This window comes from Gnatocerus cornutus, chromosome 5, assembly GCF_029298725.1.
Source record: "Gnatocerus cornutus isolate USDA-ARS CGAHR chromosome 5, icGnaCorn1.1, whole genome shotgun sequence".
Taxonomy (NCBI): domain Eukaryota; kingdom Metazoa; phylum Arthropoda; class Insecta; order Coleoptera; family Tenebrionidae; genus Gnatocerus; species Gnatocerus cornutus.
Genome location: NC_142237.1, coordinates 15,215,980 through 15,237,463, shown reverse-complemented (window position 1 = coordinate 15,237,463; position 21,484 = coordinate 15,215,980). Strand labels below are relative to the sequence as shown.

Below are 21,484 nucleotides of genomic sequence, written 5' to 3'. Positions count from 1 at the left end.
AATATTTTCTTTGGTGGAGGTTTTCCACGTGGCGGGCAACATACCCTGGGGCACGCTAGAACATGGCGTGATGTCCACTGCCAAACGACTGGTGCTGAGTTGGCGGGGCCGAAAGCAGTCACATGATAGTTCGGTCGGGCGGCTAGTGGGACATGGCGGAGGTAGTGCTCTGGGCCCCGGGGACAACCACGAGCTTGATGAGATCGCTGTCGTTTCTAGCAACGCAGATCCTTGTCATGTCAAGTATGGCAGTGGAACGACACTCTCCACCATCAACGGACCCAGGCTCGTTCCGGGTAAGTGATTTAAATTTTTTGGGAGTAATTCAATAATCGAATGTGAAGGAAGGCAGTTTACAGCGTGATACGAATTAGCGCCCGATAAATGGTTATTTATAACTGCTACAGATAAATCAATGTCGCCGTATCGCCAGAGTTTTGAATGAGTGTCAACAATTATCGACATCTGATAAACTACTTATTAAACTCTAGTCTCCCTCTTCAAAGTGAGCAAATTCACGAGATAATATTTGTTTATACCAGCTAATTTTGCAGGTACACAAAGCTGGTAAATTCATGAAAACAAGCAACGTGTGTTTATTTGATTCCAATTTGTGCATTATTGAGTCTACAAACACGAGGAAAAGTGGTTTAGATTTGATGAACCACATATAGAAAATTACAAAATAATAAAAAGTTATAGACAAGCCTAAAGTTTTATCCTTTTGTTGCTTATATAAATAATCGCGCGCGTAAAACCAAGGAATCCAATTTCATTAAACCATAAAATATGAACATAGTTGTTTTATTTAACCTAAAGAGCGTAAAAATATTATGCCAGCATTTAACATCTGTTGATAAAACAAGTTTAGTGTTAAATAGCTCACCCACGGTACTAAAAATATAATTTAATTTAGTGCAATTTTATTTTGCTTCATAAACTGACAAAACCACAAACAATTTTTTTAAAGAAAATTGGTGGAGGCGCCGGGTTAGCTTTTTGCTCTGATTTAGAAGTTGTTACACCCAAAATTTCCTGAATTGATTTGGTTGTCAAAATTCAGCGCTTTATTGGAAACTTTTTAGATTGACGTTTAGGGTGAAACATGTAAAGAACTTTTTAAGTTACAGCAAAATTTAAGGAAATAGGAAAAGTTGAAGTCATTATTAAAAATTCGGGCAGTTTCTGTCAAGTGAACAAGGCTGTGCTCAACAGGCACTTAAAAAAATGTGCTTCTGTTTTGCGACGCTAACTCAACAAATTTGGCAAAATTTGTGTAACTGTACAAATATCGGTGAATTACTAGCGTTTAAACCGAAGGTTGTACATTATTGATCTTAATCAACACCTGACCCAACTTCCCACAATGCGATTATTCCAATTCCGATTAATAGATTATAGGGCAACTAATTATAAAACAATCAGTTTAGGCCGTTGCGAATTCCGTCTCTTAAACGGTGATGACTGTAATTTTAGCCTGATGAAGGTGCGAATTGAAAACTATGGATTTACTTATGTAAAATAGCACGTTATCAGAGGTAGAACAGCGAAGACGCCGAGTCGCATGATATACGGTATTGTCGGCGTGAGAAACGGAGGAAAATACTTTTTTAGAGCATTTAAAATATCATTTAAGTCTTATTTTTCACTCTTACTCTTATAAATAGGTTCCTTGATGAGTTCTTCAGGAAAATTCACACGTTTCTGGGAAGGTAAGGAAATGTATAGGGAATTTACAGCCACTTTGGGGGCGATACAAGACAATAGTGAATGCGAGATAAAACGAAACTCGGTGAATTACGGACTAAAAGTGTGGTGGATGCGCCGGGTTGTGTTAAGTTGAGACACATTTGAACTTTAGAAGCGCAGCACTGCTATCAGTCTATAAAAGCCATCCATTGGGCACTCAGATTTTATTGCGTTACAAATGGGATTCCATTTGTGTCGACGTCATGTTTTAAAGCTGTGCAAACACACGTCATAAAGTTGTGATATGGTTAATGGTAATTCAGCCGGTTCTATTTCGCCAGGTTATATTTATCCCAGCTTTAATGTACTAAATTTTCTTGTTTAATCTTCTTACTCTGAGTAACTAGTACTTTCAGTAGGATAGTGTGTTTTACAGTTTATTTCAATGTTTTCCCTGGTGCAATCTAGAGTCAAGAATATAGCTGCTGACGTCAGTGGTCGCCGCGAGCTAGAGAAATAATAAGATATTCCATCTTGTCTCTAGAGAACATGAAGAACTTTGAGTGGAACAAAGAAGTAAACTTTTGTTAAGAGAGATGTTTAGAAAAATCAGATAAAAGAAACGTATGAGCACGTACGAGTTAGTTTAATACTGAAAGTTCCAGTTAGTGGTGAGATAAAAGAAGACTGTAATTAAACCACAGTCGGTTGGTATTGGTAACTAAATTAACCGCGACTGGCTTGGGAAAAATGTTACATTTCAAATTATGTAAACCGGATAATTTTAGTTAATAAACGAGAATATCAACGCTTTCGATATTCAGTTAAACTCAGATTCCAGCTAAAAACAATCGGGGCAAATAATTAAATTAGTAATTAAAATTAATGCAGAGTGAGATACGCGGTAATAAATTTTACTGTGATCTAATTAACAGATGAATTTTTAATATTATTAACTCTCTAAATTAACTGTAATATGAACGATTAAAAATTCTGAAGTAGATATAATTTAATCGAAAAATCTACGCTGTAAACAGTTATAAATTAAATGCAGCGTGGCTTACCGATAATGTTGACTGGAGATGCATGAAGCTTATTGAGCGGTAATAAATTTGGCCAGTGATTGGAATTTATACAATGATTCTCAAAACTTTGAAAAATTTGGACAATCAGAAGCTTGAAGATTCACAAGATTCAAAATTGAAGCGACTTAGAATTTTAAAAACACGATGAATTTAATTTTTTTTATCCTAAAAATACAAAAGTCGCATAACTACGAAGCTCAATTTTAGTAAATTTTGTAGGTACATCCAAAAATTCTGGCTGTAAAATCCAAAAGTTTGGCCTTCTGAATCTGAATCTGAACTCCGGTTTGCTGGTTTGAATTCAGTTATATTCTTGAAAATGATTTTTTTTGGTTCTACTGTATGTTCTTCAGTTTTTCTTGAAAATTTGCAAATTTATGGAATTGCTCGACACTGTTATGGAAAGCCAATTTATTAAGATTTGCAACGACCCATAAAACACGTCGCTAGTGTTAGCACTTTTTATGATATTTTTGAAAACTGATCTCATGTCTAAAAAGACTTAATTTTTAATGTTTTTTTCTCTGCAATTTCTTATATGACTAAAAAATTATTGAATTATTTAGTTTAATTAAATTATTATGAATTTGTAAGTTGTTACACAAAACTAAAGATAAAAAAAGTTAACGCTGCGTAGTGATAAACTGGCTTTTTATTGAGGTTCAAGAGAAAATTCTACTTTAGAAATCACTTTCCAGTGCTCCGGTACAAATTTTGTCCAAAATTTATGTAATTTATGTATATCAGTTTCAACAGCCTCAAAAGATTCCAAAAATAAACCAAAAAACTCTGCAAGCGTTCCACACACTAAAACCCCAAAATCAATAACCCGACTTTCATCTTGAGTGGCTCAATATCCGCGAAATTTCCACGCAGATTGCTTAGCTGTAGAAGTTGTCCAGGTATATATTTTATAACTAGATACCTGTTGAGTAAGGCATACCGCTAGCGGAGACATGGCACAGATAAACCGGTAATATCCGCTTTGTGGTTCCGGTTCGAAATACTCGTCGGTGTTTTTCACATTGTTCTTAGGGTCTTCGTCTTTTTATCTTACTTATTTTCGCTCAGCTCGACTACCAGTTTTTGTGGGTTTTGTGTTCATCAAGATTTTCTCTAGACGAACACTGCTGCTTGCAATAAAAGCTGGTTACAATTCTTATACTTGACAACTAGAGGTTTTTTCCAAAAGCAATTACTTGCACAATGAGCTATTTAGGTTTTCCAACAAAGCATTTCGAAGAACTACACTCCAGCAGTTTTTAACGGACAAGTATAGACGACAATTTAATTAAGAACTGGAGTTATTTTATTTTACTTACTTCTAACTGTAAATAAAGTTGGTACATGTGAACTTATTTTACGTATGAAGTGGAGACCTGTTTACATATCATGTTACATTTTTTAGAGTGTTTTCTTTTCAAATCAAGAAATTCATCACAGAAATGAGAACTTCTTGGTTGTAAATATAAATAAAACGCTGGGTGCAGTCAAATGTACATAATAAGAGGGTGCACGAGGCAGAATATGGAACGGAAACTTCATATTTCATCTTGTGGGGCCTGGAAGCATTTTAATAGGCCACTAGTGGTTGCGAAATGTAAGAAGTTTTATTAATTATCGTGCCACAACTCCTAATCTAAGTTTAAACTCCTATAAATTTTTAGTCGTGTTTTAAAAAATTCTCAAAACTGACAATGTTGCAATTTTGAATTAACTCCAGTAATATAATCTGAAGATAGAGCACCGGTGTCAGGTAACTGCTAAGATAGAATTATATGTCTGCATCTGATATTCACTGCAAGGTGAAATTACCTTTCTGTGATTATTCAAACTGTTCCAAGATAACTCTTCTTATCTCTTGCTTTATGTATAAAGTTTCAAATCCACTGGCAAGAAATATGGTTAGGTGGAATTACGATTTTACTTTTTTATGCTTTGGCACTTATTTAGCAAATTCCTTTAAGATGAGACCTCATTTAGGGAGATCCTACAATTCACAAAGATAAATAGCTTGTTCTTTTTAGATTGTAATCAATTTAACTTTCAGACTAACTAAGCAGTTCCCTATGCCACGTTTACCAAATCTAGTTGTGGACTTACGTGCTTAAACTCTTATCCTCCAGCAAGACGTTTTAACCGCCGTGAACCCGGTAATCCTCCTCCATTACTTCTTGTGACAAAATCGCGAAAAACCGCTGCGATAACTTTCGTGTTAAAACGACACATCGATTGTGACATCGCAGAGCAAAAGAACTTGATTAATGAACCCTTGTCATAATTCAGAGATGGTATCATCTGAGGGCTATTTATTAATATTTCTTATTGGTGTTATATATAACTGGGGCCATTGAAGTCTTCAAATTCAATTAGTTCAGAAAAACTTGCGCTTTTACAAATGGGGCTGTAAAATGCCATCAAATTTCGATCAATTAACTTCTGATGGAATTTAGTACAGCCAGCTAATCAAAGCTGAAATCCTTAAATTAACTTTGGATTTTTACTGCTAAATTCTTACCGTTTCAAAACATCTCTAATTTAACTCTGATTGGAAGCCATGTTCACTACTAATTAAAAAGATTCCAACTGATTCAAACGAACTCTCGTTTCTATTTATGGCGAATTCACGATTTTTTAATTTAAACATAGTACAGACAATAAAATATATTGAAAGGAAATCGATGGTGAAAATTCGGCGAGTTTCTTTTATGGGCATCTGACCCGACCTTTTCGGTGTCAGCCGAAAAGTTAGGGTTTTAGGGAGAGGGGCAAATATAATTTTATTTTTAGGCTGGTTGGTCATTTACTTCGCCAAAAACATAAAATTATTGAGCAGAAGAGACATTTTAGAAAACATGACTTTGTGTTTAACACGCCTGGAAAATGCTTTGGATCTTCTCGAAAATTGAAATCTTCCCTTATTCAAAAAAACATTTTCTAGCCTAGTGAAACATATAACTATTATGAAAACAAGAAATCTTCTATTCCGGCAGTTTTAAGGCAACGAAATTTGGCAAAGTAACCACCTTTGACTTGCTTAAGATGTGTGCCAAGTTTCAAAGTTTAAAAATTTTATTTTGGAACGAATCCAGTTTTTTATTGAAATTAACTTTTGACTTTTCTGCTCCAGAAAGTTAAAAAAAAATTAAATCGGGGGCCGAAAACCTGCGATTTCAAGTTTTAAATTTATCGTCGCTTCTACTTTTGGGGTCAACTGCCCTTACCTAGACGTCTATAGAATTATCAATTATTTTTGATATATTGTAGCAGCAGTGGATGAATGTAAAACTGCGACCTACTGCAAAGTGATTAATTAAAATGAAAACATTGCCCCAGACATTGCTTTACATCATAACAAATTTAATTAACGCTTTTCAGTATGAACCGCCAAGGCTTAATGGGTCCTCTTGTGCAAATAAATAAATTACCTTATTGTGCCGATACCAAACTTGTTAGAAACTATGAAAGACGAAAGTAGCTACACGAAATGGTAATCGCAAAGCTTTGAACTCTTACAATTAAAAGAATCTTTTTCAGTAACTACAAATTGATGATCTTGTTTTTGGTTCTTTTATATTAAGTTGCGCGAGTTGGAAACTAGACGACAAGATAGTTAAGTCTAAAAGAACACAAACTTTCCAACATTGTCGTATTTCTTGGAGCAAGTAGCACAGTTTTTGCTAAATTCAGGTTTCGTGGAAATATGTAAGGATTGTAAAATAATTGATTTTCATTAAATAATTAATTGGTTTTTACCCCGGCGCATGCACCATTTTGAGAATGGTCAGATGAGAAAAACACAATTATAGAAACACACGAAGCAAAAGACATGTTGCTGTTAGTTCCACCAACATAAATCAAACTAAATACCTTCAGTACAGTCATTTGTCTCAACTGAAGCTCTCTTCCAGTGAATAATAGAACCAATTTCCTGCAAGGTGTCGCTACCGCAATAAGCATGACATATGACCAGATTCACTCTTAAGTAATCCAGGAAAGTAAAAAGGATTATGTTTAAGCGTCACCTTGTAATGCTACGTTCAACAAGAAGAACTTTGTCTCCACTCGTAAAAACCTGGGCGATTACCATAACTTTTATCAGTTTTAACAGCAGCAAACGTTGACATAACATCAGAAAAGTTTTGTTTATTTATGATTTAGTCCGATGTTTGATAAATCCAACCATGTTACGCAACGAAATGTTCTGATAAATCAATTTTATCGTCGACATATTTTATGCAATGTTTGAGAGCTGTCACTTTATGCAACCCACGCAAATATAAAAGCGTCAGGAGCTTTTACAGAAAATTAAACACTGAAATTGTCATAAACGCAACGGTGGTTATCAAATATACAATGTAGCTTTTATGTGGAGTAGGTCGGAACTTTTTGTAATTTCCATTTGTTTGCAGTATTCTGCGTCACCTTATTAGATCAAAAAGTAAACAAATACAGAGCGACAGTGTTTGGATTCAGCAGTAAATTTTCCTGGAAACAAAACGATTCATGATAACACGTGTAGAGCGTGAATGTGGAAATTTAGTGTTGTTTTTGGTTAATTTAGTTTTTAGAGCCGTGTAAACACTTTCGACTTGTTCATGTGTTTGGGAATTATAGTCAAAACTATTATTATGATTGTGACATGCCACAACGAATGGGATGAAATACGGCTGGCATTTCTATTTTTAATATTATTGAGAGTTGTTGTGAAACGAAACGGATTTAGAAGAGGCGAGCTCAGTTTAGCTTTTTGAAATAGTTTCAACGCGATATATTTGAAATATAAATTGTTTATTATTGCAACTCGAAATTTAATTTCGAGATTTGTGCATTCGCTGTTCTTCTAGCATCGCGAAAATTTGGGATTTGTCTAATTCTGTATAATTTTTTTTGAGAATTTAATAAATTAGAATTTGAAAATTTAATAAATTTGGGGAAAATGACTATAAAGACTTCTGCGAATTAATAACAATTTTACGCATCCTGAAAATTTAAACAAAAAAAAAAATGACTATAATTTTTACATTTGCTTAGAATGAATTACGAGTTGCGTTAATTATGATCTTTAGATCTTCCAGATTTTCAAAATTGCGAATTTTGCAATAAAAATACCAGAAGATATTCCTATAATCTACAATAAATGAAATTCAGAAACTGTGTTAATAAAATTGGTTTAAATTTAAGGAGTTCTGTCTTTATGTATAAATTTTCTTTTTTACGTATTTTTACTCATATTTGGAGAAGAAATAGTAGGTGATTTTTTCTTGTTAATTTTCGGGAATCCTTGTCTATGATTATTATATTTTTATATAAACTTATGGGTGTGATTTCGGTGGATGCGCCAGGCCAGAAAACTCAGGTTATGACCAATATATGATAATTGCTCCTAATTTTAAATGTATTAAAAGTTCCTTGAAAACGCATCACTTTAAATTTAACTAGAACTGGAATTAAATTTTATTACCACTACGTAAATTGGATATTTCCCGGAAACCTTTCCTCTATAATTTAAAAAGATTGAAAAGAAATTGAAATTTAGTGTGAAATCTCCTTTTTCGTTTATTAATAACTCTGCTGGAAAACTTGATTCCGTCGCTGTAGGAAACAGATGTCAAGTTTGAAAAGTAGTACGATTTTGAAAGTAATTAGGATCCGCATCAGTGATGCGTTTGATACAAACCTTGTTATAGTAACTTTCCACTAAAAGCTCTCGGAATAAAACTGGAAAAAGCAAAATTGAAATTCACTCAATATGATTTTATTTTTAAAAATAAATAAAAGCATTCATGTGAGTGACGAGTGTATTCGAGTGTGAAATTTAGAAAATACAATTACAGAATATCTCCGTCTTGGATTTCATCGGAAAATGTATCAGAGAGGACAAATTACGTGGATAAAAAAAGGAAACCTCTAGATTGTGTTGGTTAGAAACATATTGCTAACCCTTAGGGCTTGTATTATTACAATTTTATATTCATAGCTCACATAAATTCCAATATTGGCTTATCTATCTGTACATAATCTCGCAGAATTTGTATCATACCGAAAAGTGTCAATTCGGTAAATCCAAAGAGTAAAATAACTTTCTATATTTCATGCCGCTGCACAGTTCAATCTCAATACTTTTAAGTCAGTTTATCGAGTAACGCGTCGGCAATAACAAAAATTCGCGCAGAACCGTCAATAAACTTTAACGCTACTTCTTTGTTCAGACGTGAAATTTAATTAAAAAGGTTATGTAACACCTTCTACATTTATATTCAATGACCATAAAAGCATGTCGACAATGTTTACCTAGTTAGCGTTTAAGCACCGACCTTACTACTTGTTGTTTTATGACAGAGGATGAACAATTACTGTTTTATTCCTTGCTTCCATTCAAACTCGGTATCTACGGCCATTAGACGTAAAATATAACAATACATTTTCTCATTCAAATCGACATTTTATAGCTATCGAAATTCCTTTCCTTATATTTCGACGAACAACCTTGTGACGCCGCACTTCCTAAAATATTTTGCTTTTAATTATTATTATTTCTATTGAGACAGTTTTATTTTTAGCGGAGCTAATTTTCTTTTCAATGTGTCGGGGACCAGTAAAATTAGCTACAGACGTTAATGGATCTGAAAGGCGGTGTCTAATTAAAAAATAAAATTTAAATGGTAAAAAAATTCGGATGAGAATAAATGGCTTTGAAACGTCTGATCAGGTGGAGATTTACAATGTAATAAACTGTTCAAATAAATACAATTCTAAGCCGTAAAAGCGGTTGAAAGGCGAAACATTGTCGGTCGTGAAAATCTAATAAAATAGAGTTCGCTCACACCTACTGGGACCAATTAATGCATTTTATATCTCTAACACATTGTTGGATTCAAATTTAATGACTCTACTTCTCAAGCATATATTTTACCGAAAGTACAGAGCAAATTATTTGGTATTCTCATTTCGTTGCCTTATTTTTGTATGAAAATTTGACTAGAAATTCGCTCTCATAAGGAAAATTTCTCATTTTCAAGAGAACTGTCAGCTCTTCTTAGTAATATATCATTTCCAACGTTTACTTATGAAAATCTTAGACACATACAAATATTACATCATGACGACTTTTGTGTAAAACGTGTTTTGGAGATTTATTTTCAGACGTCAACTTATATTAAACATTTTTTTTAGTGTATGCATTCAAAAACAAAATTTTAATACTCAGTATAATACAAACTGAAGCATTATTAATTAGCAAGAAAATTTATAAAGTATTATACGTTCTCGAAAGTACCAAAATTTTCGTTAAAATTCAATAATAAAAAATTAGGGTGGCGCACTTTACTTATAATTACTCATTTGCAGAATTCCATGTTTTAGATTTTATTCTCGTTTAAAAAACATTGTTCCACGACCCACATTTTCCTTTAATGATTTTATGAAACTTTAATCTATTCAACCTTTTTTGGAAACTCTGTTCATCCAAATTTATGAATTATTCCATTATTATTTATCTTCAAAATTGTGTTTAAATTACAAACCTAATATTTACTCAATCGCATTTTGCTTGCTATTGACTTTTTATGTTTCCTTCGGTTGTAATCAAAATTAATATTTTGCATCGTAAGCGATTCTTTCAAATCTGGTCAAATACAACTTTAATAACCGCAAGGATTAAGCTCGAAGAATATCTTTTTTCTTTTGTCGTTTCAGTAACATGTTCTGGATGGTGTAGTTTAGAAACGCAGATGTTACATTTCCAATTGAATCATACGAGTATAACAGAAAAATGTCTGGCGACATGTTTCAGTTTTATTGATGCTGGGTATATGAGATAAGGATTTTATTGAAACTTGTAAGTACCACTAAATAACAGTGTTTCAATGATGGATAAAGATAATTATAATCTTCAATCTTATTAAAGTAGCAGCGTAATAACGAAAAGACGAAAAACTGATCTTTGTTAGAATATCAAATTACTCGTGCGAAGAACATAAATCTTAAATGTACAGTTTGACGTTGGATCAACATTCCTTCTCCTTTGTCTACCTCTTTAATAATTATCGTCAAAGTTATTTAATGCTTCCTTCACAATCTGTGACACGTTTGTCTTCATTATTAACGATTTACTAGCTGGAAATGAGGTGGCCTGAGCAATTGAAACTGTTCGACTGAAATGAATTTTGAGAATTAACGCGATGCAGTCGCGTTGAAATTGCACCGTGATTGAACACTGCAGCACTACTATGGTAATTACTAGGAATTTTCCTTGGCAAACCTTTCTATTTTGTATCCGTGAAATCAAAACGGTGCCACTCGATCTAAAGCTGCAGTTCAAAACAGAGAGTTTGTGCTTTACATAGTTGTATACGAGACCTGCACAAGCAATTTCACCCACGATACCAACAAACATTCCCTGAGGATACAAGATGTAGTTGGAGATGCTAAATTGTTGCTAGACTTGAAAATTGGGTTTCTTAACAAAGTCGTGGAACTGATTAGTTTAAGAGAATATATTCAGAAAAACCACTGAAGAGTATGAACGAGTTAAAATGAATAGACAGATTTTACTTGTTTCTGGCTTTTGGGAGCACTATTGCTAGAAATATTCAGGAGAAGTTCGTAGCCGTCTGGAGAATTAACCATCAATTATTAACAGGATGTGCTTGCCTAATATTCATCCTTACTATTTCCTTACCCGTCGACGCTATCCTTATTAGCGATAAGTTCAAACGTCTTCGAGCAGAATACACTTACCAAAACACACTTAAATTTCTATTAATTATGAAAGGAAGCACGAACTTTACCCCGAAATGTGTTGAAATGACAGTGCGCTTATTTATTTACCCGCGTTTTTGATCAAACATTCAGATTAATTCCAGTTTTCGGCTTTCATGAAGTTTTAATGTCCAAACTTTCCAGAAATGAACAAATGTGGTGTATTATTTATAGTTTCAACACACGAGGTATTGTTCTGCCTTCTATTGTGGGCTATTTAAAACACCCCCTGATAGAAATTTGCAATTAAAACGTATCCATTTCAACCAAAATCGATATTTTTAGAAAGAAAAGTTTTAATTAATGACGAAAAAAGTACTCAGAGTTTCTCACAGCGACAACAATTTTCTTTCCCTACAAAGGTTCAGTAATTCAAGATTCAACGCACAGTTTGCTTGTTAGTCTCGTTATCAGAGCATCAATAACAAAATACAGAAGTTTGTTCTATCTCGTAAAGAATCTTTCAATTTAGGCACGAGCTTCTTTATTGCGGGATTAAGTTAAATTCAATTTAATTTATTTTATTGATTTTCGCGCCATGTATTTAAAGAAACAGTACCAAAGTTTGTTAAACAAAATAATGACTTTTCTAATCTTTAAATAACTTGAGTTCAAGTACAATTGTACTACATTGTTACAAGTTCACATAACTGGAAATTAAATGACAGAGTAGTAACACATTGTAGACTGATACTGGGCAATGTAAACTCAATTAACACTCATAACAAAGTTTCTGATATTAATTAATTAGTACAATCTGAGTGTTTGTGTTGCCATGTTTGTGTTGCGTGCACCTCATACTGTTAGTTTTCTTAGTATGATAGTTTTAATAAATTTATGCCACGTTTGGTTACCATCTAATTCATCCTTGTTGATTGCTATTTAATCGGGAGCTTCAGGTCAATTAAGGTTAATTACATTTGGATTAAATACGGTAAAAATAAAGCAACGTGTTCTGGTTTCAGCAACTATAAAGAAATGAAGCTAAAATAATTAAGAGGTTCTTTGCGTAAAGAATGCATGGGAAAATTAAAATAAACTATTTTTCAGAATGTTTTTGTCTTAGAGTTATATCTAAAACCTGAAAAAAATAATTCAATATCTCTAAACAAAAAATCGGCAAATTTTAATATTGGATTAATTTTTAGAATTTGGAAGAATAAAAATTAAAAGTAAGTCACTGCACTGCTACTTAAATTGAAGGCAAAATTTTAATTTATTTTTGTTTAATTCTGGTTGTGTACATTTTATATTCTGTCTCTGATTAGATTTTTTTAATACATATTAACTTAAATTCTGTTGATTCTTTTTAATCTTGTCTAAATATTCTGTTTTCTTAACATCTTAACTTTTTTTGGATCTTCTTTAAAATCTCGTTTTATTTTCTCTTAGATTTTCTATAAAAACTCTCAAATTTGTTTAAATTTTTTAAACTCTCTTTGGACTTTTTCATGTTTTTTTAATTCTTTTTTGTTTTTCTTCATATTCTAAATTATATTGGAGTTTGCTCTTTGGATTTTTTTAGATGACTTTTTTTAATTCACTTTGAAACTAGATTTTTTTAATTTTCTAGAATTACGATTACCTTATATTCTTTCTCTATTTTTTTTAAACTTTTGCCTAATTTTTTGTTATTTTTATCATATTCTTTTTAAGTCCTTATTATTCAGGTGTCCCAGAACTCATGATGCATACAAAAAAAAAAGTGGACAAAAATTCATAATAAAATGGCGAATACATAAACAAAAACTATTTTTGGCAATTATAAAAAAAAACTACTATCAGTTGCTTGTAGAGCCATCTATTAATCAAAATTGACATATATTCATTACAGGTATCTAACTTATTCTTTCCAAACCAAGCTCTTTTCTAAATTTTCTTTTTGGTAAATTTTCTACAGAAAAAATGACGTATAGTATAAAATTTTCTATTAGTTTGAATTAAATTCCGAAACATTGGTTCAACCAAAACAATGAAACTTGGAGGCGCCATTTTGTGCTATATCAGATTACAATTTTTTTCATGGTTAGCGCGCTTCTCGGATTAAAGTTGAATGCAATTTTGTCCACTCAATTTTATTTCCATAATTATGCTTATTTTGCTTTTTTTTTAAATATCCGTGGCGCAGCTTATTTTCACGAATTTTTACTTCATTTCAATTTTTTCCCGCTTGCTCTTTAGTCTGGAACTCTACATATTTACTTAGGTAAATCACTCCCTTGAAACTTCCTCGCATTTTTACTTTTCACTCTAAACTTCATAATTTAGCATGATGCCCGAGGATTTCCAGAAAAAACTTAACACAACTAAACTGTGAACTTCCCAGAAAGTATATGCTGTTGATGAAACATCTTGATATTCACCGTAGCGGAAAAGTTTGTGACTGCAGAACGCAAAAACTTCCGTAATAATCTGTCCGTAAATTAGAAAATATTTGATTTTTGCTTAACGAAGTAAAGGTCGCACCGCGTGGGAGAATAAAATATGAAATATTCAATGTTAAACTTACAAATTTATTCATGTAAATAGTAAAGTTGAATTTACATACATCGTTCGCGTAACCATCTCTAGGATATGTTAATTGTGGCTCTGAAACTAGATTATACTTTCAACTTGATAGTAGAGACATTTCAACGTGAATACATTTAGTCTAAAGAACGAGATGAGGCGTTTAAATTCGACGTTTTGTTCCCTCCGTTTACGGCTAATAATAATAAATCAAATGCGGCCGAGGATGATTCGCATAAATTCGATCTTGGGAAAGCGATCATGCTCAATTTCGGTATCTTCGACAAATAGATGGATAATTAATGGATATTTGTTAGGGTTGTGGGTATTACAATGGTATTACATATGTGACGATATGCCGAACGCTGCGTCTTATTAAATCCACTTATTATTGAAGTGGAACAACGGCTGAAGGGTTAATGGGGCAGCTAACTGTGCTCCCAACTCTACAACTGAGAAACTCCTCTATGGATAATCGAGGGTTTGTGGACTTTAAGTAGATTGCTATTATGAACCGTCTGTGTACTTGATATCTGTCCCTTGTATTTCTCTCTATACGTAATAAAAATTAGTTTCTGTTTAACATTGGAGATGGTAAATTTGAATAATGTAATGAGGTCCCACTTTAGCTCTGTGCCCAAGTACAAATAGCTCTGCTTAATCACTTACTCTCCTTTGCATGATTTAATTTTGAAGATAAGTTTCTTCAAAGAAACAATTTTATTCAACCTGTAGAAATTTATTTGTTTGTCTTGTAGCCACCCACTTTGTCTGCGTGGGAAGTATAGTGCGTCTTGATTAATATCACTTCTTAGTTCTGACAAGTTTTCCTTCTGCTATACTGTACAGTAAGGATATAACATCCCACTCCAGTAACTGTTTCTCTGTGATACGGCTATTATGGTGAAGGCGCCAGTTGTACAATGACACAAGTAAATCTTAAGTTCAGATTTGGGAATACAGCATAATTGAAAAGCCGGCATTCAAAATGCCCACTGGTAAATTTCATTACAATTATATCAGTTTCCTGAAATGTAGACAGAGAACTGCAATAAATCGTAACAAGACAGACGTCTGGTTTGCAACATCCTCGGGAAAACGGCTCTTTATTTTGTAGCAATGCGTTGGTTAGTTTTACGAGTAAGTTTCGTTTATAGAAAATAGAGGGAGAAGGAGCAAGCATTCAACTGAAACAAAAGGAAGTTAAAATTTATGACGGACGGTTTGTTGTCTTGAGTTTATAAGCATTATGATGGAAAAGAAGTGAAATTCTGAGCAAAATTAAGTGAAACTCAGCAATGCGTAAAGGAAACATAATGGACGAGTCAACCCAAATCTGAGCAAGAGATGCAGATTGCTTAACACCGTTTCCGGTGGTCCAAGCTTTGTCTTTTAGTAGCCTAAATAATATCTCTTCTTTAACACTTTTTCAATCAACTTACAGGACGATGAAAAGTGCATTTCAATATCTAAACATATCTGCTGAGTACGTCAATAATCGCGGTAAATACAATTTAGTAAATTGAAATTAGCTGTAAAATAATATGGCAAAATTAAAGAAAGAATCGCGCTCAAAAGATATTTCAGATATAAAGAAGATAAATAATTCAATACAATCAAATTTTACGGCTCACAGGTCCAAATGACAGAAAATTCAAAAATTCAAAGAAAAGATAATAATAAGATCTTCCTGTATGTTTTCATTTTCTTGGTTTTATAATCTTAATTTTCTCATCGTCATTCTTTAGATTCTTAATTTCTATGATAAAATTAGTGGAGTTTAAATTGTCGAATTTTAGAAACTCTTAATTTACTACATACTTTTATTTTCTAAGCTGTATTCTTAAAAATTTTATATTTTTAGATTGTATTATTTTAAAATTTCAGAATATTTAGCTTTTATCTGTTTTTGATGTTAATATTTCAAGTTTTTTTTTTAAATTCCCAGATCCTAGATTTCTAGTTTTTATAATTTTGCTAGTATAGATGTTTTTGGATCAACAGATTCCGAAAATTCTGCGTTTTTGGGCACAGATCTTGAATCTTCAATTTTAGATTCTTTTAGGTTGATTTTGCTTTTTGTTTCAAAGTCTACGTTTATTGAAGCGGATTCTTCAAATTATTGTTTTTTTAAATGCTGGATTTAATTTAAAATTATTTCAGTCTAACCAATTTCAAAATTTAGTTTTTACGCAGATCCAACGGTTGAAATTTAAGAAATATGCGTAAAATTTAACAAATTCAATTTCTTTCAGTGACATACTTTTAAAAATTCGTTTGCTCACGTTTATGCGCCAGAATGTCATTTTTACGCACTTAGGTTGAAAGAATGTCATTTTAAAATTAAAGAAACATTTTATACGGATTGTAGAAGAAACTGTTTTGTTACAAATTGTGATCGAAAATTACATAGACGCCTCTTTATAAATATTTTAGTTTCACCTTTATTGTTTTGTTGAAATAAATTGCATAACATCCAATATAATAATTACAATAATAGTTATTTTTCTAGTCTCTAATAGGTCCCACATAAATTATTTAGATTTTTTAAGTTCTCACACATTTCTAAATAATTTATCTTTGTCATCCGGATTGAACGAATTTATCACGTTTTGTCAACATTTGTTGTTGTTGGTTAAATATTTGTAGAAGGGGAATTCCGAAATTCTGCATATCCCCGCTCTCACTATAAATGCAAACGTTATCAATTTCATGTGAACACTACTCTACACCTTGCTAAAACGACAGAGTTTCTTTCCGATAAATAAATAAATAAAATCCCGGCGCATTCACCATTTTTACAATCTGATGAAAAACCTTTAAAGCGCGTTTACTGTAGAAATTGTGTCTCCACTATTTGTCAAATTCCATAAAATTTCCCAAAAAACCCGATCGTTCGCACGCCAGTGATATATTCTCGGCAATGTGACAAATTAGTATCTGAAAACACAACGCATTTATCCTCACTTTTCTGATTGGTTCCACTCAATAATGGGTTTCACGTTTTCAAGGAGTCTCTTTGATAAATATCCAATTCTACTTAGTGATTTTTACAGATACCTCAGTTGATGGTATTGCGTCAAATGGAACGCTTACATTAACCGAAGGAAATTAGATATACAAAACTTCTCTGAGCACCAGCGATTACAAGACAATGGTTTTAATGACACGAAAACTCGATTCGTGAAAATTAGACGTGACTCCAAAAGTAGACAAAAACCGAATGTGGATAATTTCACGAAACTCTAATGACTGTTTAAAATCACTTCAAAGTTATTTAAATGAGTGCACCGCGATTAAAGTCGATTTTGCACAAGTAGAAAATTGTAAAAACGGGTTTTTCTTCATTACATGAATAACTTTGATACCGACTCACTTATTAAATTATCAAATTACTAAAATTGTACGTTCTTTGAATATCTTGAAGAGCTGCGGTTGATGAAAATTCATTTAACGTGTAATGTTTGAAACTTTGTGGGAATTAATTATAAAATATTTTGATTCGGGATAAAAATACGTATTGTGTCAACGTCGAAAGCGACGATTATTCAGCGTTCTGACAGTTGTTGGATCATATTCCGGACTCTGGTGTATAGAAAATCAATGAAATCCTTTTAAATCAGGAAAAGACGTGATCCTGTCTCTTAAATCTCACTTTATTATTTTACTCGCTGTTTTTGCACATTTCGACGGATTCTTAAACAAATAAAATGTTTTAGATCAAAGTCTTTGAGTGGCCTCAACAGGTAGCGGTCAAACAGAAAGAAGACACGTTGTTTTAATTCGGAAAATCTCAGTTTTGTTTGAAAGAGACTTTTAGGTGTAATCCGGAGATTATGGCTAGAATGTAAAGCACTTTAAAATTATATGGCATTAATATCGCCGAATTGCTCCTGTTTTTGACGTAGGTGGCAATTAATGAAATTTACATATTTTACTCGATGTGGTACGAAATAAGAGTGGGTGTATTGATTTCATTAAGAGTTATTTAAAACATGTTTAGGACCCACCATTCTAGGGTCCCTTTAAACCAACACGTATCATTAGGACCCACTCGTAGAATGTCGACAATTTGCTCAGGGCTAGACATAGTTTCTCCAGGTATGCAGTGCCCGAAAAATCCCCATTTTCTCATCCCAATAATTCTGTTTTGTCGGCGGAGAACTCTCATAATTGAACAACATTTAGCATCCTCAAAGTTTCCAACTTTTGTAATGATGATTTAATTACTGACAGTTTCACACGTTAACTTGGAATAAACTCGAAACCAACGTCTCAATCTATAACAAGACGGCATAAAAAAGTTATTAAATTTCTTTTTAATTAATCTCGTCGCTATTCGTAGTAACGTTATACCTCCCCCGACGTTTATCTTTACTTTCTTTCATCGCGTGCTTCGCAGTCTTTAAACGCTAGACGGGTTAGAAAATTTAACTTAAGAATTTCAGCACAATAATAAATGGCCCCTGATTTATCAAATGTAGGTAATTTGCTTTTTCCCGAAGTTACATTATGTTGACGGAACATAGTTTAGGCTGGATTTATTTTTGATTTATTAAGCCACTGAAATTTATTTTAGTGGGAAGCTTTTTATATTGGTTTTCACGAGTGTGAAAAATAGTTTATTTTTTTTATTTCAGGCATTATCACAACTGGAGGATGCATGGTAGGAGAGCGATTGAGCAGCAGCGGAACTTGTCTGAATGTGAGTTCCCCTGTACAATCGACAGCCGCTGGTGCTCCCCACAAATCAAGCTCAGAAAGTGTCCATCGAGTCCTCAAATCTGTCTCAAGGCAGAGCTTGTTAGGTAAGACTATGGATATTTATAATTAATTGTAAGGAGATTAAGGCGTTGTTAATATGTTACTGTTGTTTAATTAGCAAGATTTACTTCGGTTGCGTTGTCCCAAGGATTAGGTCCTTGAGGAACATTAAAAATTCAGGGAACGACCTAGATGGAAGGGACATTTAACACTCTACATGGTCAACAGAGAATGTCTAACTAAAATAAGCCAAATCCTTTGTTTGGACTAAATCGGAGTTGCCGAAGAAATTTCACTAAAGAATTTATCGGCAAATAAGGAAATTTTAAAACAAAAAACACAAATATGTTTTTGATACGTTTATTAAGTTATAAAATTTAAGAACAGAGAAATTTTAGAAATAAAAAATAAAAAATATTTGAAATAAATTTCCAGTGTTAAGTTTTTTAATAGGTATTTTTAACAACAAAAGCACGAGAAAAACGATGGCACAACGTCTCTGTATCTGTCGTGATTCTGGAGATATCGAGCACGAAATGTTCCGAGCTTCAAAATTTTTGCCCTCTGGCGACATTCCTAAACTTCAATCGCTTCTAATGCGGTTATTTGTCGACACACGTGAAAAATTCACACAGTTTTAAATTCTACGTGAAAATCTGCGTTAAATGAGCACTAATAACTTATAGTTTGCGTGACAAATAAACGAGATATGGACTGAATTTTCAGGAGGTATTTTTGGGGTAATAAGTGAAATACAGCTGGAATTCCCTTAAAGAAAAATCAAGAATTTAAAGACCGGTTTTGTTGACATTTCTCATAACGGGCAAGTTCTCAATTGTATTTTAACTGTAAACTTAATAAAAGATGATCCCGAATAATATTAATGAAAAGCGACTGTTTCTGGAGATTGTTTTTCTAAAGTACCTATCAACAAGTCTATCTCGTTTATAGCTGTGCCAGTGAGCGTCACCGGCAAAGAAAAACACTTTTTTATTCATTTGCAGACTTAGTGGGTTGTAAACTAGGAATGTCAAAGAGCCGTCAACCTCAAAGCTACCATCAACAGCGTTACTTTTCATCGTCTCACGATAGCATCTCAACGTCGTACATCAATAGAGCAGCGAATGTTAGTTCGGCCGCCAGTGAATTGGATCTGTCAAGAAAAGCTCGAAGAAAAGACTTGAGAGGTCGATTGAAATTGCCTACCAGTGTAACTCTAGCCAGTTCCGGCGAAGCGCCGCTTCTTGGTGCATGGAGGACAGCTCCAGGTTCCACTGCTGGAACGAATCCACCTTCCACCAATCATCTCAATTCCACAAGCAGCTGTAACGGAACGGAAAGGTAACTTTTATCTGCAATTATTCTTTGTTTCTTGACTCTTTAAGTTCGTTTTTTATCGGAATTACGGTTAAACTGTGGCGATAAATTTTCCGCGATCTTTTTCATATTGTTCTAAAATGAGTGTAAGTGGGATATAACTTTAATGATATCTATAAAATTGTAAGTAACTACCTGGGATTTCGTGGGCTTTTATGTTAAATCGAAATTTATAGCGAGCATCCAGGGCTGTGGGATTTGCACTGTTTGCCAAAGTTTGGATTTTGCATTGAGAATGGCTTATCTGTTTCAGTCGGTACGGATTTAGAAGAGGAGACTCGTACAGCTCAAGGTTACGTACAGGGTCAGCAAATTGGTCTTTCGTTTTTGATCCTGCGGGAAGACTGTGTTACTACTGGTCCATGGTCGTATCCTTAGCGTTTCTTTACAATTTTTGGGTCATTATTTACCGCTTTGCCTTTCGAGAAATTGATGGTAAGTCCCCGAGGCCCAAAGAGGCCGCCGTTTAACAATTTTTGCTTCCAGCGAACACTATCCTGGTGTGGTTTTGCCTGGACTACTTCGCGGACTTCCTCTACCTGGTGGACATCATGTTCCACTTTCGAACAGGCTACTTGGAAGACGGAGTGTTGCAAACTGACTCGACCAAGTTACGGCATCATTACATGAACTCCACCACATTCTATATAGACTGTTTGTGCCTGTTGCCTCTAGACTTTCTCTACTTATCCGTAGGTTTCAATTCGATCTTACGTTCGTTCCGTTTGGTCAAAATCTACCGTTTTTGGGCGTTCATGGATCGCACCGAACGCCACACGAACTATCCAAATTTGTTTAGATCCACGAGCCTCATCCACTACCTCTTAGTTATATTCCACTGGAACGGATGTCTGTTCCATATCATATTAAAAAACGACGGCTTTGGCTCTAAAAACTGGGTGTATAGTGACTCTGAAAGTACGGATTACGTGAAAGCTTATTTACAAAGTTATTATTGGTGCACGTTAGCGTTAACGACCATTGGGGACTTGCCCAGGCCTAGGAACAAAGGAGAGTATCTCTTCGTCATCTTCCAGCTGCTGTTCGGTCTCTTGCTCTTCGCCACCGTATTGGGTCACGTCGCCAACATTGTAACCTCAGTTTCCGCTGCTCGTAAGGAGTTTCAGGGTGAGTACAAGTTTGTTTTCTTGATCCTGCTTGAGGTCACGTGCTTGCTCGTTTCCACAAAGATATCTCGTGCGGTCGAGCGTCACGGCTACAATTGCATCCTAACAAGAGATTTAATAAGTTTCCAAAGCCGATTTCAATTTACAGAAAATAGACAGCGCAATGCTGCA

At 33.7% G+C, this 21,484-nt stretch overlaps 1 protein-coding gene across 5 annotated transcripts in view; it reads left to right on the top strand.

Moving 5' to 3' along the window:
- The first annotated feature begins 70 nt into the window (after positions 1-70).
- LOC148175032 (cyclic nucleotide-gated channel alpha-3) overlaps positions 71-21,484 on the top strand; it is a 53,985-nt gene continuing 32,571 nt past the window's right edge. For all 5 annotated transcript variants that reach the window (XM_088036228.1, XM_088036227.1, XM_088036226.1 and 2 more), the window contains exons 1-5: positions 71-296; positions 18,686-18,853; positions 19,814-20,150; positions 20,440-20,621; positions 20,673-21,314. In XM_088036228.1, coding sequence (XP_087892354.1) covers positions 71-296; positions 18,686-18,853; positions 19,814-20,150; positions 20,440-20,621; positions 20,673-21,314 — 1,555 coding nt within the window. The remainder of the gene's footprint in view (positions 297-18,685; positions 18,854-19,813; positions 20,151-20,439; positions 20,622-20,672; positions 21,315-21,484) is intronic.